This window comes from Mauremys mutica, chromosome 2 (assembly GCF_020497125.1).
Source record: "Mauremys mutica isolate MM-2020 ecotype Southern chromosome 2, ASM2049712v1, whole genome shotgun sequence".
NCBI lineage: Eukaryota > Metazoa > Chordata > Testudines > Geoemydidae > Mauremys > Mauremys mutica.
The window spans coordinates 72,752,478-72,769,639 of NC_059073.1; the positions used below are offsets into that span (position 1 = coordinate 72,752,478).

General features: G+C 38.6%; 1 protein-coding gene across 2 annotated transcripts in view; it reads left to right on the forward strand.

The window, feature by feature from the left end:
* ALKAL1 (ALK and LTK ligand 1) overlaps positions 1 to 15,798 on the forward strand; it is a 75,188-nt gene extending 59,390 nt beyond the window's left edge. For both annotated transcript variants that reach the window (XM_045007408.1, XM_045007407.1), the window contains exons 3-6: positions 3,468 to 3,521; positions 10,858 to 10,938; positions 12,572 to 12,648; positions 15,678 to 15,798. In XM_045007408.1, coding sequence (XP_044863343.1) covers positions 3,468 to 3,521; positions 10,858 to 10,938; positions 12,572 to 12,636 — 200 coding nt within the window. In that variant the 3' untranslated portion in view covers positions 12,637 to 12,648; positions 15,678 to 15,798. The remainder of the gene's footprint in view (positions 1 to 3,467; positions 3,522 to 10,857; positions 10,939 to 12,571; positions 12,649 to 15,677) is intronic.
* Positions 15,799 to 17,162: the final 1,364 nt, after the last annotated feature.

Genomic DNA, 17,162 nt, shown 5'->3' on the forward strand with positions numbered 1-17,162 from the left:
CAAAACCATTAAACAATTTATTCTCACAAAAGGAAAGTACCTGTGTTAATTTTACAGATAGGAAACTAAGGCACAGGAAGATTAAATAACTTATCCAAGTCACACAGGACGTCTGTGGTAGAGCTGGGAATTGGACTCTAATGTCTGGAATCTTAGTTCAATACCTTAACCATGGTTTTTACTGTTATTTAATATCTATATTAAAGTAGCACGGAGAAGCCCAACCAAGGCCTAAGGTCCCATAGTGCTAAGCACAGTTCAAATGGAGCAGAAAACAGTTCATGCCCTCCTGAGCTCACAGTGTATCTAGACAAGACAAAAAATGAGAAGAGAGACAGAGGCGAAGTCATGCAAAAAATCTGTGGGGAAGAGCCGAGGAAAAGCCTAGCTCTCAATTCCCTTTTGGTACTTTAACCACAAAACCATCATTCCTGCCCCAGGCATCAGAGCAATTGTAGAACAGTTTTAGCACCACTACTCCAGCCTTAGTAATTTCATGACCATCGCCACCTGTGGAGGGGGAAAAGAGGGGCAGGATTTGCCCCTGTCGTGCTTAATTATTTAAAGGGGACTAGACATCTAAGATGAGAGATCCCACTGGAACCAAGAAAGAAATCCCTAAGTAAAGAAGATTTCTTATGATTATTAATTGGGATTATACTAGGGATGGAACTCTTGCTTATATAATACAAGTACATGTCATAATTCATTTGTAACTTTGCCTATCAATATAAAGGAGAAATGCAAGATTATAAATCTATGCACAAGATGTTGCATCATGTATGTTCTATATCTGAACATAAATGGCTTAGTAGCCTATACCCATATATTTGTGATGTTTAAATAGTACTTTGATTGTATTTGACCTCCCTATGCCACATTCTCTTCATGTTCAAAAAGTAAAATATATATGCTGCTTACCCATATACAATTTTCATTTGCATCTTCCACCCATAGGATACTATTCTGCTTTAGTTGAGCCCAGTGCAGCTCCATAGTAAGCGTAATTTAAGCAAAACTTTGCAAATACAGATCATTTCTACTACACAATGCTGTTTCCCCTTCATGAAATGAATATGCATCTAAGGTATTTACCTTGCTACATGAGCATCCTTTAAAAGGTGATGCATATCATGTGAAATGTTACTAAAACTGTTAAAAAGAGCTGGTTGCAAGCCTGGCTAAACTAGCCCAGAGATCTTGTCTTGGGAATTTTACACCAACTTTTGGAAGCCTACTCCTTGTCAAGATTCTGCTTCTCGCTTCTGTTGTTGGGTCCATCGTATACAGTCTATCAAGCAAGGGCTTAATTTAATTTAATTTAAAGTCCTTTGGGAATATGGTGAGTTTTTTGGTCCTTTAAATCCTGGTGGAATTTGTTGACCTTTGGTGTTGGGAATTTTGAAAACATGCCTGCTTTTAAAACCGAGAAGACTTGACTAAAAAGATGGGAATTAACTCTCTTAACAATAGTACCATCGTGCTGACTCTCATTGTTAGCCTCATAGTCTGGCCATGCTGCCTTAAAATTGAGAACTGCTGCAGTGTAAAAGTTACTGTTGCTCCTCTAGTGCTACCAGTTAGTTTCAGGTAGAGTTGCTGATGTTAGCAGGTGCAGTTGGGAAAATGCTACCAAAAAACCCTGAGACTATTCACATTTTTAATACAAATTAATTTCAGCTGTGCTTGTGGCGTGTGTATGTGTGTGTGTGTGTGTGTGTGTGTGTGTTCACTTTCTGTGAATATTTTAGTGCAGGGGTAGGCAACCTATGGCACGGGTGCCGAAGGCGGCACGCGAGCTGATTTTCAGTGGCACTCACACTGCCCAGGTCCTGGCCACCAGTCCGGGGGGCTCTGCATTTTAATTTAATTTTAAATGAAGCTTCTTAAACATTTTAAAAGCCTTATTTACTTTACATACAACAATATTATAGACATAGAAAGAGAGCTTCTAAAAACGTTAAAATGTATTACTGGCACGCAAAACCTTAAATTAGAGTGAATAAATGAAGATTCGGCACACCACTTCTGAAAAGTTGCCAACCCCTGTTCTAGTGAAATGAAAATTAAGGCCTTTTTCACATTTCACTGAGAGTAATTTTAACCCCCCTGAAATTTCATGAAAATAACCTCAGTGCACTGAGGGAGAAATGAATTGGCCAACCAATGAAATCCATGTCAGATCAGGCTGGGATTTTCCAAGGCACCTATGGCAGTTAGATGCATAAGTCTCATCGAAATTCAGTAGGATTAGGGGACATAAATTCCTTTGAAAATCACAACCTAAAAACAGAGTCCCTCCTCACCTCTGCTCCCCTTCAGCCAAAAAACCCCCAAAACCAAAATCCCTGCCCAGAGTCACTAACAATTTATTTTGGCAGATTGCTGCCACCTTCCAATCTATGAAAGGGAACTTGCTTTCTGTCATTAGTTGAATGGGAGTTAATTCAGACCAGATCTGGATTCATTGCTGATAATATAACAAAACTCAGGTAGAGCCATTTCCTGTTGTTTGTCTGTGGGAACTGGGTAGAGAGTAGCATAAGAATACAGAGACTTTAACACTATATAAACAAGAAAGAAACAGCTTATCGTGCCTAGACATGTTTGGTGACAAGTCCATAATGTTAATTCCTAATTTGTCTACTTATTAGCATGCATTTTGTGATCCAAGTATTTACTATCTGATACAATGATATTTAAAATGTAAATTGAGTGACGTAGAGGTATAAGGAATGCACAATGGAGAAGGGGCAAGATCTAACCCCTACTGACATCAGGGGGAAAGCTCCATTTACTTTAATGGGAATTTAATCATGTTCTAGGTGCATTATGGAGTGTTTTCCCCTTCCTCCAAAGCCGTAAGTTCTAGGTATCTGAAGAACAAGATACTGTATTTGGCTTGTATCTATCTAGTTTTTTATATGGCCCCAGTCACTGTGGTACCTGAGTACTTACGGTGTAGCAAAGCATTCCTGTGTTTAGATTGTGGTCTTTCTAAAAAAATATGGTTTAACTCTACCAAAAGATAAGGGTTTAATTAATATAGGGATTAGCTCAGTGGTTTGGGCATTGACTTGCTAAACCTAGGGTTGTGAGTTCAGTCCTTGATAGGGGCCACTTTGGGATCTGGGGCAAAAATCCGTACTTGGTCCTGCTAGTGAAGGCAGGGGGCTGGACTCCATGACCTTCCAGTTCTAGGAGATAGGTATATCTCCAATTATTATACTGGGTGAAATTCTATGGCCTGTTTTATGCAGGAGGTCATACTAGAAGATTGTAATGGTCTCTTCTGGCATTATTTGGAAAAAATATTGAAGTTAATTTAATAAACTATATGATATCTATGAAACTGAGAATGCTTACTAATATGGGAGGTTATTGTGTGCATGTACAGCATATTTGTGTGCACATTATTCTCAGTTCATTATAATAAAAGTATCATGTGTATAATTTTTTTTCTTCAGAAATATTTCCAAGAGATTCCAATTTAAAAGACAAGTTCATAAAACACTTTACAGGTAAGGACAACTCTTTGCTTTAATTCGTGTACATGAGTATATTCTAAACAGGCATCAAAAACTAGTTACATAGCTAATATTCTTAATGTCTGGTTCTGAATTTAACACCTGTGAAATTAAATTGACGCTGGAATTTTCAAAAGAGAAAGTTCAGTCCCCATATTTCACTGGATTTAAATGAACAGCTTGCCAGTGCTATTGATGAACTGAGTATATCCATATACTGCAATATATATATATGCAATATATATATTTGCAATCTGATATGAGGAAAATGAGGTATACATGAATGTAAATCATATCTGCTTTCTCTTGATAATATTTTGAAAAGAATTTTACCCTATTCTGTCTTTGACCAGTTATGTCAGAGCTATCTTTCTGTTCTTATTTTCAACTTCATTAGTGTTATGGCTGTTTCTGGGCTATGTTTATTATTGATAAGTAGGCTCAGAAAGGTTTACTTTTTATTGATTAAATGTTAGTAAACATCAATTTCACTATACACACAAACTGATGACAAAAATATTTCCATCAATGATAATTGAATTGCAAATAGGCAAAATAGAGAAAATGCTACCTGAGAACTTGTTAGAGTCAAAATGCAGTGATTTAGACTTTTGAATTAGGTTTATTACAAAAGAACTAGCAAATGAGTAGTAAAAACAAGTATGATTTGTTGATTTAAAGATTTGTGTGTGTAAATTTTGACATGTGATGTTGACAATTTGTGTTTTAACAGATTATAAAGCTTAAATGTTTTGAATTTCAGTCATTACATAATTGTGACCACACCATAATTTTATGTAACTGAACATTTAATCAATACAAATCTAAAAAAATGCTTAAAATAAATATCAATATTATCTGTCAAAATTAAAAAAAAAATTGAATTCTGCCAAGTTTATTTATAGGCAATTCTATGTCACGTATCAGCCTAAAAGTTAAGTGCCTCTTATCTCTGTTCTTCTTATGTTCAGTCACACACATGACCATGATTGATGTGTAAATATCAAAGTTTATTTTGAAGAGCAAAAATAAGTACTATAGAATGCAATTTCTTTTGAGACTGTAACCTCAGTGGAAGATACTGTACCCTTTGAATATAAACAATAAGAACTGCCTGATAACAACATGTTTCTGTCCCCTTCATTCTTGTTTCCCATTTCCCTCTCCCTCCCACCCCCACAAATTAAGGAATTACGGGGTAGGAGAATATCAGATGAGTGGTGATGGTGAGAGACCTGTAGAGGAGTGCTCGTGAACATTATGGGGCATAGTGGACTTCAGAACAAGAGAAATGGAACAAAAGAGAGGAACAGGAGGTTGGATGGGAAATAGCAGCAACCAAATGAATTTGGAGAGAAGCCCCAGGCCTGTGGGGAGGAGAACAAGATGCAGCTTAGGGCAGGAATGAGCTGCAAAGAGGCGGCTGGAGAGGATACCAGGAGATGAGGAAGTCCTGGAGGGTAAGGAGGAGCAGGAGATATGACCCCAGGGAGCAGAGGGATGAGATGTAGCTCCAGCCAAAGTGGAAGGTGACTCAACTAGGTGATATAGAGGATTCTTTGCAAGGGTAGAAGGAGGTAGAGGGGCAGCAGGATGGACTGAGAATATGGGAGAAAGGAGGGGGAAGAGTAGGAGAAGAGACAAAGAGAAACACAATGAGATTCAAAGTCCTGTAGTTCCCAAGTACCACTATCATGGTGTAAAGGAATCCAGCTGTTCTATGCTTTATTTGGCTGAATAGAAAAATGTACATTCAACTGATAACCAACTCTTCCTAGACTAATTCTTCCTTAGTCTTAAACTAAAACCCCATATCTACCTCTTTGTTGAAAGATTTAGTTGAGTCAGATTACAATTTTACCCCTGCTGGACAGGGCCTGCTACCAGCAGCTTTAATTTTCAATGTCTCTTGCATTGTTCTGGATACTACTGATGTTGAGAAGCTGGCTGTATTTTAAAGAATCCTTATTGAGGTTGCAGGAACAAACCATCCCGATGGTGTATAAAGCATAGTAAATATGGCAGGTGACCAGCTTGGCTTAACAGTGAAATCCTTGCTGATCTTAAATGCAAAAAAGAAGCTTACAAGAAGTGGAAGAATGGACAAATAACCAGGGAGGAGTATAAAAATATTGCTCAGGCATGCAGGAGTGAAGTCAGGAAGGCCAAATCACACTTGGAATTGCAGCTAGCAAGAGATGTTAAGAGTAACGAAGAGTTTCTTCAGGTATGTTAGCAACAAGAAGAAAGTCAAGGAAAGTGTGGGCCCCTTACTGAATGAAGGAGGCAACCTAGTGATAGAGGATGTGGAAAAAGCTAATGTACTCAATGCTTTTTTTGCCTCTGTCTTCACGAACAAGGTCATCTCCCAGACTGCTGCACTGGGCAGCACAGTATGGGGAGGAGGTGACCAGCCCTGTGTGGAGAAAGAAGTGGTTTGGAAAAACTGGATGAGCACAAATCCATGTGGCCGGATGCGCTGCATCCGAAGGTGCTAATAGAGTTGGTGGATATGATTGCAGAGCAATTGGCCATTATCTTTGAAAATTCATGGCGATCGGGGGAGGTCCCAGATGACTGGAAAAAAGCTTATGTAGTGCCCATCCTTAAAAAAGGGAAGAAGGAGGATCCAGGGAACTACAGGCCAGTCAGCCTCACCTTAGTCCCTGGAAAAATCATGGAGCAGGTCCTCAAGGAATCAATTCTGAAGCACTTAGAGGAGAGGAAAGTGATCAGGAACAGTCAGCATGGATTCACCAAGGGCAAGTCATGCCTGACTAACCTAATTGCCTTCTATGAGGAGATAACTGGGATGAAGGGAAAACAGTGGATGTGTTATTCCTTGACTTTAGCAAAACTTTTGATACGGTCTCCCACAGTATTCTTGCCAGCAAGTTAAAGAGGTATGGACTGGATGAATGGACTATAAGGTGGATAGAAAGCTGGCTAGATCATCGGGCTCAATGGGTAGTGATCAATGGCTGCATGCTTGGTTGGCAGCTGGTTTCAAGTGGAGTGCCCCAAGGGTTGGTCCTGGGGCTGGTTTTGTTCAATATCTTCATTAATGATCTGGAGGATGGCATGGACTGCACTCTCAGCAAGTTTGCAGATGACACTAAACTGGGAGGAGTGTTAGATACACTGGAGGGTAGGGATAGGATACAGAGGGACCTAGACAAATTAGAGTATTGGGCCAAAAGAAACCTGATGAGGTTCAACAAGGATAAGTGCAGAGTCCTGCACTTAGGACTGAAGAATCCCATTCACTGTTACAGACTAGGGACCGAATGGCTAGGCAGCATTTCTGCAGAAAAGGACCTAGGGGATACAGTGCACGAGAAGCTGGATATTCAACAGTGTGCCCTTGTTGCCAAGAAGGCTAACGGCATTTTGGGCTGTATAAGTAGGGGCATTGCCAGCAGATCGAGGGATGTGATCACTCCCTTCTATTCGACATTGGTGAGGCCTCATCTGGAGTACTGTGTCCAGTTTTGGGCCCCACACTACAAGAAGGGTGTGGAAAAATTGGAAAGAGTCCAGCGGAGGGCAACAAAAATGATTAGGGAGCTGGAGCACATGACTTATGAGGAGAGGCTGAGGGAAGTGGGATTGTTTAGTCTGCAGAAGAGAAGAATGAGGGGGGATTTGATAGCTGCTTTCAACTACCTGAAAGGGGGTTCCAAAGAGGATGGATCTAGACTGTTCTCAGTGGTAGAAGATGACAGAACAAGGAGTAATGGTCTCAAGTTGCAGTAGGGGAGGTTTAGGTTGGATATTAGGAAAAACCTTTTCACTAGGAGGGTGGTGAAGCACTGGAACGTGTTACCTAGGGAGGTGGTGGAATCTCCTTCCTTAGAGGTTTTTAAGGTCAGGCTTGACAAAACCCTGGCTGGGATGATTTAGTTGGGAACTGGTCCTACTTTGAGCAGGTGGTTAAACTAGATGACGTCCTGTGGTCCCTTCCAACCCTGATATTCTATGATTCTATGATAAGTGAGTTGCCTTGGTGTATCATGGGTAGTGTTTGCAAAGATAGGAGCAAATAAAAAAAAGGAAGGGTGGCCTGAATGACTTAAAATGCATATACTCAAAACACAGTTACATACAAATCAAGTTATTTTTTATTTGTAAATAAAACAATAACTCTGAGAAGCAGAAAGCTCTTTCTTTCTCTCCCCCTCTTCCTCTTCTCTTTAACCCTCTAAGCTTTCAGTCATTTCAAGCCTCCTTAATCACCTTCAGAGTTAGTTTAATAAAATGACTTTGTTTTATTTTATTCTGTTCCTCTATGCCAAAGTCCGCCCTTTTTCACTGGAAATCCATTTCCATCTGTTAAAATGTCTTCAGATTCTGAAGTTCTTCTACCAATGGATTAACAGCAAAATTCAGCACAATCTTCCCTAACCATTCAGCCTTTCCTTCTAACTCTTTCATATGCCTCTGTAAATTCACCTCTGACTTTTTTCTACATCATTGCGAGATTTCTTTAAAAATAAAAATTGGTTTTGAACATATTTTTACTGGATATTTCATACCGATATTTAGAGGCAAAAGGCAATGCTTCACAGAGCTTGCTACCTCAGTGCTGTCTCCTTCACTCAGGGACAAATGTTCACAAATCTTCAAGCTAAGCACAGTTTAAGGGTAATTCTAGAGTTCTTGATGATTGTGGATTTTTGCAAAATTGCATCTGCACAGAATGTGCTCTATCACCTGAGGCCTTAGAAACCAATAAAGACATGGCTTTGATCATACACACCATTATTACTTCCTAACTGGTTTATTGCAAGACTGTGTACCTAGGCTTGAAAACATGAGCCCTGATAAAATTACAAATGGTGTGGAATGTAGTAGCACATCTCAGAAATACAGATTGGAACCAGCACATCATCCTGTACTTCACTAATTTCCCATAGAACAATGGGTCCAATCGAAGGTCTTGGTCCATATTTTTAAGGCTCTAAATGATGGGGCTCAGGTTACATAAAGTATTGTCTCACCCTGTGGAATCTCCTTCACTTTTCACTCTTCTTAGGAATGGTAGAATTGTCTACTTTGAGTGAAGCATGTGTGAGAGGAGAGAAGGATTTTCTAGTACCCAGTTTTGGAATTCACTGTTGAAGGAACTAAGAGTGACTGCAAACCTTACCGCTGTCCAGTACACATTAAAAAAACAAAAACAAACACACATAAAATCACTACCAGCAAAAGTCTTCGACTTTGCTTTCCTGTGTAGCAGTGCCTAACACACCCATTTTATTTATTTTAAAACAATAAGAACTAAAAATACTCATAAGAGTTCTTTTATGGGGAGGTGAAAAAGGAAAATGTTACTTGACTGATGCTAGTCATATTGTTTAACATTAACTGCTCAAATACTGAAGTGAGTACAGTATAAGAACTTAGATGAAAATAGAAATCATACCTAAAACAGAGTACATTGGTCAAAATGGTAGTGAAAAATATCCATGAATACTACAGAACATATGACCAGAATACAGAAGTTAGCGATGGATAAAGACCTAAATAAGGCCTGATCCCGAAGCCCTTAATCATTTGAGTCCATTTCTATATGAGTAGTCCCATTGAAATTAGTGAGACTACTTACCTCAGTAAGAATTCTTTGCATGAATAGGGAAAGATGGATTAGCCCATAGAACACTTAGTCTATCCACATAGTCCAGGATTATTCTCTATGGTATATTTTGTAATGTTCCCAATTTACATTTTAAAGGTCTCAAGTAATGAGGCCGCTTCCCTTGAAAGACCATTCCACAACTTTAGTAGATCTCACCATCAGTAAATTTGTCTTGAAATTGTCTAAATTTTCAATATCTTAATTTCATCCTATTATTCCAAATTATAATCCTGTTTGCATCACCGTAAATAACATGAGCCATTGTACAGACATATTCATTGTTAATTTTAGGGCATGCGGAAAAATAATCAACATTTTTTTCATAGTCCATATGCTTCCAAATTAAGAAAAATATTCTACACATCAAATATGCCAGGAGATTATGCTCAGTTTAAATGTTGAATAAATACTGTAAGTAAGATTCTTGGCCAATAAACACATTAAACAAAATAAGGGTTTAATTTAAAACTCTAGATGTTCCCTAATATAACAATCAATTTTAAAGACTTTACTTTTGTTTCATCTCACATGTGTGTGGTGGGATGTGGGGGGGATAACCATTTTTCCAGGTATTCCTACCACCCTCATCTGACTTCCTTGCCTATTAGTTACTTTGGGGCTATTTTGATTCATTTTCTCTAACTCTTGAGCCAAGTGCTGAAGTCCTCCTCAGTTTCAGCATATTTGTGCCATGCAAACAGAAGACACTGAACATATGCCCAGACTAGGAAGCACAGCTAGGAAGCTGTCATGGATCCAAAATAGCAGAGGCAAACCAGTTACTTTCCTTTGGGCCTAACTCTGAAACATAGTGAGCGGTTGAGGATACATAATACTTTGCAAGAGGCACTTAGTGGCCAGTCCTGCAAGTTGCTATCTTATTAAAACAGTTTAATAAAACAAATCCTTAAATAAAATCAAAAGCATCTAGAGCAAATTGAAGTTGTAGACTAATTACTTTAGCTTTGCTGGACTTGGGAACTTTATTGTTTAAAATGCTGCTTCTTTAGAGATAAAAATTATAGCAGCCAAACAATAAACTACATCATATTTATTCCTTTTGCATTAGACTACTGTATATTGAGCTAAGTGGGCACTGTGGTAGCTACACAATTTGATTTTTTACTTCATTGGAAATTTTACTCCTGGCTTTGGACTTTTTTCTGGGGCTTCAAGACAAAGAGCTGTTTCACTTTCAAAGAACTGCATTCCAGACACATAGACCATGATCATATCAGTGAAAGAACATATGATAGCACTTCATTACAGTGACTAAAGAGATAGTGTGTTAAATAGAAAAAAAAAGGAAATAAGGGAAAATGTAATGATAAAAATATATTGACTTTGGAATTTAAAATTTCCCACCACCTCCACACCAATTTATAGGTAGTTCCCTTTCTGTTATCTTGTGGCATCATAATCAGATTACAATGTAATTGTTTAAATTGTATTAACAGATTAAGCATAATTATATTAAGGCTGTAAAACATTAGCAGTTGTGGGATGGTGCAGACTTGCTTTTTTCTACCTGTAATGTCTCAGGCATACACAGATCTGTTTCTGAAGATTGTGTTTCATCCAGAAGAATGTTGGAGCATGGGGGATTTATATACACGTGAACCAGCTATCAAACAGGCTTTGAAATACTTAAACATTTTCTTTTGTCGCTAACTCCTGTTTGTTATCAAACAGGGCCAGTCTCATTCTCAGCTGAGTGTAGCAAGCATTTCCATCGACTCTATCACAACACAAGGGACTGTTCGACACCAGCATGTAAGTAACGGATGAAATGATTTTTAGCTCTAACAGCAGTTTTTTTCCATTTATAAACATGCTTGTTTTGCCTGATAAGGGCATGTCTTCACTATGTAGACTATGCCAGCATATCTCTGTAGTGTAGATGCAGCTGACACCAACAGAAACGTGTGTTCTGTTGGTGCAGGAACACCACCTCCCTAAATGAAGTTAGCTGTATTGATGGATGGTCTCTTCTGTTAACATAGTTGTGTCTACACTGGGGGTTATGTTGGCATAGCTACATTAATTGGGATGTGTTTTTTTTTCAACTCCCTGACCAGTGTAGCTATGCTGATATAACTGACATAACCAGGCCTAAATGTGTGCCATTCTAGGCCTGATCGTGACCTTTCCTTATACTCAGTCCTCCATGGAAAATACACTGGGTCTGATTTGTCTCTCTCTTTCATTGGTTTTACACTAGTGTAATTACATTAACTTCTGTGGAGATGCTCCTAAATAAGACTAATGTAAGTGAGAAGAGAACCAGGCCTCTGGAGAATGGATACATTGTAGCAATAAAATGCCAATTTTTTAGAATAATTTTCTGTAATTACATACACACCTTAAAGAATGAAAGCCAATCAACTGCCAATTTTCAATTGTTTTTTGCAAATAAAAATAATTCCAGCAAGAAGAGAACCATTGCTTTTACTATTGACAGATTACAGGTCCAGTCCTACAGTCCTTACAGAGCTAAAATTCCCATTTCAAGTCAATGGGTCTTTTACCTGAATAAGGACTTCAAGGCCAGCTGCTAAATCTGTCCGAAAGCTTTGTTTAAGAATTTTTTTTATATAAATAATGTACTAAAAGGGGGAAAAAATGGAAGCTGACTGGCAATCAATAGCACTGTTTGTCTACAACATTTAAATCTATTAGTCATGCAAAACCTCACACTTCCAGACATATGACATCATTCTGCAAAGTAGAGAACACTTCTTGTGAGGTATTGACAGCTCAAGTCCCATCGAACATTAGCACCTCACAGAATCTGGCCTTCAAACAGGACAGAGCAGCCAAGTCCCAACTTGATTGAGTAATACTAGGCCCTAGTTCTCCAATCCTTATGCTGAGTAGAAGTGGGAACATAGAAATCCAGGGCTGATCCTGTAAAGAATAAATAATAAGTTTATTCATTGTAATAGAATTACTTCCTCTTTCCTGTACTGTATAGGAATTGAATAATATCCCTTTAACTGGTATGTGACTTCACTATCTTCTGACTCATAAGACACCAAAACCCTGCCAAAACAGGAGTTTATATATGGCCTTGCATGTTATGTATATTTATTATATACAAGTATTTGGATTCACAGAGCCATGTGATCCTTCATATTATGTAGATTTTGTAAGGAGCAAAAGACAAAATCTTTCCTCTTCTTTAATACAATCGTGTATCAGAGGTGTGTGATGAAAAGCAAAATTGTAATAAGCTACTGGTATAATTTTGCAACCAGCACAAATCATTTCATGTATTTCTAACAGAAAAATTTTCATTGTGTAGTTCGCATAAACCTGGTTCCCACTCTGAATATTAATGTTATTCACCCAGAATACATGGCAATTACAATTATTTATTGTTATTCTGAATGATTTTATTTTATAGATTACAAAAGGTGTGCAAGATTACTAACAAGGTTGGCAATGAGCCCTTTGTGTACACAACCCTAGAAAATTTGCTGTGTAAGTATCCTTTTTCTTCATCTGATCCTTGCTTACTTTATGACCTAGTAATTTGCTTGATACCTTTCACCTGTTATCTAGAAAACAAACAGAAATGTGGTAGTGTTTATAACCTGCTGCTTTGTTATTAATATGCTCTATTTTTGCGCCACACTTTGAATTTTTCACCTACTGGAGGTAGCACATTAATGTACAGACTTGTCCTGCATCTGTTATGCATGCTCTGATGTAAGGTAATAATTGGAGATATACCAATCTCCTAGAACTGGAAGGGACCTTGAAAGGTCATCGAGTCCAGCCCCCTGCCTTCACTAGCAGGACCAATTTTTGCCCCAGATCCCTAAGTGGCCCCCTCAAGGATTGAACTCACAACCCTGGGTTTAGCAGGCCAATGCTTCTTACATTAGCTTGTGGCTCCAATGATGTTTCTGGAACTAAATAATTATGGCTGAGATGACCCACTTCCATAAAAATATCTTAGAAGGAATCTGGAAAGGTGGGAGAGGGCAGGGAATCTGTGAAGTTCCCTCATAGTATTTCCTCTAGATTCTTCCTTCAATGTGGCAGAGTTTGCTCCTCCATGGAAAAAAACAAACAGAAAGTCTGGTTTCCAACTCACAATTGCCCTAATGTCTGTGAGGATCTCAAGTGGGATAGAATCCCTTAAAGATACAGTGCAAAATGTCCTATGCCTTAGCACCAGATCCAGGGCCATCTATAACTCCAAAATCTGCCCCTGGGAACAGACATGAAGGAGGTGGAATTTGTGGAAGTGGAGGTGTTAGGGGAGCATAGAAAACATAATGCGCTATTCTCGGAGCTGAAGTTAAGTATCTTAGATCGATCCCCCTCCCCCAGTGTACCAGGCCTAAAGACTCTCAGAAGGATGTTTAGAATGTTCAGACTTTTCATGCTGATTGTTAAAAACACTCTAGAGTTATCATAGCTAATAAATATCAAAAGCTGGGATGAAATGAGACAACTCTTTCTTTTATCCCTGTATTTTTTATTTTCTTCATTTAAACCAGTCTCATCACTGTCTCAAGATGCTTTGCACCACTGCCACAGCACACCACTGATTCTAGCCCATTGTTTCCTCACTGTGACTCAAAGCAGGTGTCTTTCCTAACATCTCTCTTCTGTGTATCTCTATTTTTTATTTTCTTCCTGTGTGTTTCTACAATATTTATCTTCTCCTCTACGCAATTCTATTTTTCTTTTGTTTCCTGCTCCTTGTCTCACTCTTACACTATGTCTCACTGGTTTATTTTCCTCCCTCTCTCTTCTTCCTCTTCTCTGCCTCATCTTCCCTCCTCCACATCTTTTTTTATCCCTCCAGCTCACTCTGTAGGATTCCCACAGACAGTTCTATGTTCCCATTTTTCTCTTCACATGTTCTTCCAACTGGAAGAGCTGAAGACGTTTGCTGTAGCCTCAGTGAAGTCCTATTCCCCAGAAAGTTTACTGCCTTCTGCTTTATCCTTAAAATCAGGGTAAGGCGATCAGAAGTGGCTCCTGATTTATGGACCCAGCTGTTCTAATTCACTTGCCAAATGGATAGAAAATGAAGAGCTGATTTGGAGGTTGGAAGGGCAGGCAATGTGAGCAGCTTCCCACTCACCATATTCTCTTTAACGTGCATTTGGGCTTTCTTTAAAAAAAAACAAAGTAAAGGTTAGACGAAAAAAGTAATACAGGAAGGCAGTAGAAACATGGTCTGAGTCTTCCTTGCCTCCCTCTCCTCTCCCATGTTCTATCCTCCTGCAGAGGAGATAAGAGCCTGAGTGCCGGCTCTGTGCCCCCCCTTTTTCAACCCTAGTATCTTACAGCAGCTGAGGCTTTTCTCTTGGAGGGGGCAAGAGGTATGTTTGACCCACCTTCCTCTACCCTACTTGCTACCCATCATGCAATGGGCAGAGTCTTTGTTTGCTCCCTCACCATCTGTCTTGGCAGCAGTGGGCAGGACTGGTGCTTCTCCTTACCACATTAGTTGAGGTTTTAATTGGCATGATTGATTCTTCCCCTCCTGCTGGCTCAATAAGGTCAGAGGTAGTGCTCCCTGCAGCAGCTGACAGAGAACCAAAATTATTATTGTTCCTGTCTCCCTTGTAGGACCTGCTCCTTGTGTTACATCCGAAAGAGCCCTTTTGGGTTCCTTCATGGCACCAACAGCAGGACCCAGAGGGTCCAAACCTCACCTAGATATTTAAGTACCTTTCCACCTCCTAATATAAAAAATAGGCCCATTTTAGGATGTAAGTGACCTTGATAATTTTGTTTAACCAAAAACAGCAACTGTGATACAGGGGAGCACAAGCTTGTTCTTCCCTCTCCTTTACATGCCCTGGGAGAAAAGGGTGGAATGGTATTTGTACATTATGGTTCAAGTTTTCCTTTGGAAATCCAAAGATTTCTTTCCAAAGGTGTACTACACCAACTGTTCCAGGAAGGGATGTACAAAGGTTTCCTCTGCTTCCATTTCAGGACCATGGAGAAGTCTACTGATGTGATACAATATGTGTAGATTGCCTGCTAGGTGACCTGCTAGCTTGGTTAGAAAAATAACAACACTGTAAGGCATTTAGGAACATAGTTTATATGAAGGATGCTCACATGGTTGCAATTACAATCTTTATAGTTTTGTCTAATTAAAGTTACTGTGGTTTGTTGCAGAATGGGTAATACACAATGGTACTTGGGAGTGGCAATAATAAAGATTTTAATGGAAGCCAATGTATAGAAATGGATTTGTACTATATGCATGGGAAACTTTCTTGAAAGGTCCAGCATGCACCACTAACTTTTAAACCTCCTCACACCATTAGTCAGGATTTGCAGATGCAAATCTCATTAGTGCGCACAGCAGGGAGGCAAGACCCACCGGCACCACAGAGTTAATCTAAAGGTTTCTTCAAATCTAGAAGTTTCTTTAGTTCACACAAAATTATAATTTGTAAACAGATTTGGATTAAGCGGACTGCATCAGTGTTGCACAGCTCTAAAACTAGGTATGCTTCTTCTTCTTGCAGTCCTTTCTACTACAAGAGAACTCTGATTTGCCGAGAAAGTGCCTTGAAATCTTCCCCAAGATAATATAAAAGACAACTTGTATCTTTTTGATTTAACAAGCATTGTTTTGTTACTAGATGCATTTTATTTTCATATGTTGGACATTCCATATTTGTGTGAAGGAAACATTATTTTATTTTAATTTGTAAATTTGTTGCCTATAGCTCAAATAAGCCAATTATTTAAATATATTGTATATAAAGAATAATAATATACTAATTAAATGTTATCATATGCAGAGAGTTGGCTAGTTTTTGCCGTTGATTATCTTGTTTCATTGTATTTACACCATTTTGCTCAGGCTCTTACTTTCATTATTTGCACTAACTTGAAATGCAAAAGTCTATGTAACTGAAATCTGAATAAGCTGTAAGTGGGATGTTCTACTTTCCATGGAAGATATTGTATATTCTGAAGCTTTGTTAATATATATACATTATATATTATTGCGCATAAGAAAATAATTCCCAGAAATGCACCTTGCTTTCAGGAACATTTGTATAGCTATTCTGGATGATCATCAGTTACATTTGTACTGGCACTTATGGAAAGAGTTGCAAATAATGTAAATACTATAAAAGACTGGAAGACTGCAATGCAGTTTTGGTGGAATAAAGAATATAAAAATAACCTGTTTCTAAGTTGTTTTTATTGACACCTTGGATGGAGTTGGAACTTACATCTAAAGTATTATGTTATCTCTATAGTAACAGAACACTAACGTAATGCTGGAGAACTTGAAATAACATTCTGTTAAGAGATCTAACCCTTGATTTTACATAGCATAGGACTTTCACAAAGTTTGCTTCCTAAGAGCTAAATTTTGCCCACACATTCAGTCTGCAGCTGATTAAAGATGTGAATGTGAGTACAGAATGCACCTATAGTGCACAGTGAACACGGCACCTAGTAGAGGGCTAAAGATACGGCCCACAACAGTAGAAACATTTTCACAAAAGTAGTGTCAGAGATCAATATGCATGTGCTACCAGGGGCATGCTTAGGAGGTACAAACCCAGCTGGCAGCCACCCAAAACAAGTGCAATGCACCACAGCAAGCTGCAGTAAGGACAGTGCACTAGGCCAGTTCAATATGCCATGTATTACACAGGGTATACCACACTGCATATATATGTTTCTGCTGCTGCTCTGAAGCCTCTTGTACATAGTGTAAGAACTTGGACAATAATATGACAAGTTCAGAGATTTTTTCTAAAATATTTGAACTACTACATCTTTCTTTGATGATTGAGCAGCTCCAGCAATTAAGTAACATTTGCTCTTCCTTTATAAATTCATGTTATTGTTGTTTCTCAAACTTTTTACCATCACATCCCATTTTTCTCAAAGTGAAGAAGAGCTCAGGCCCTGACCTGTTGTATAATGGAGCCAATATTCTTATTAATGAAGTACTGAACTATGAAATTCTGGGAGCTTTTCTCTGA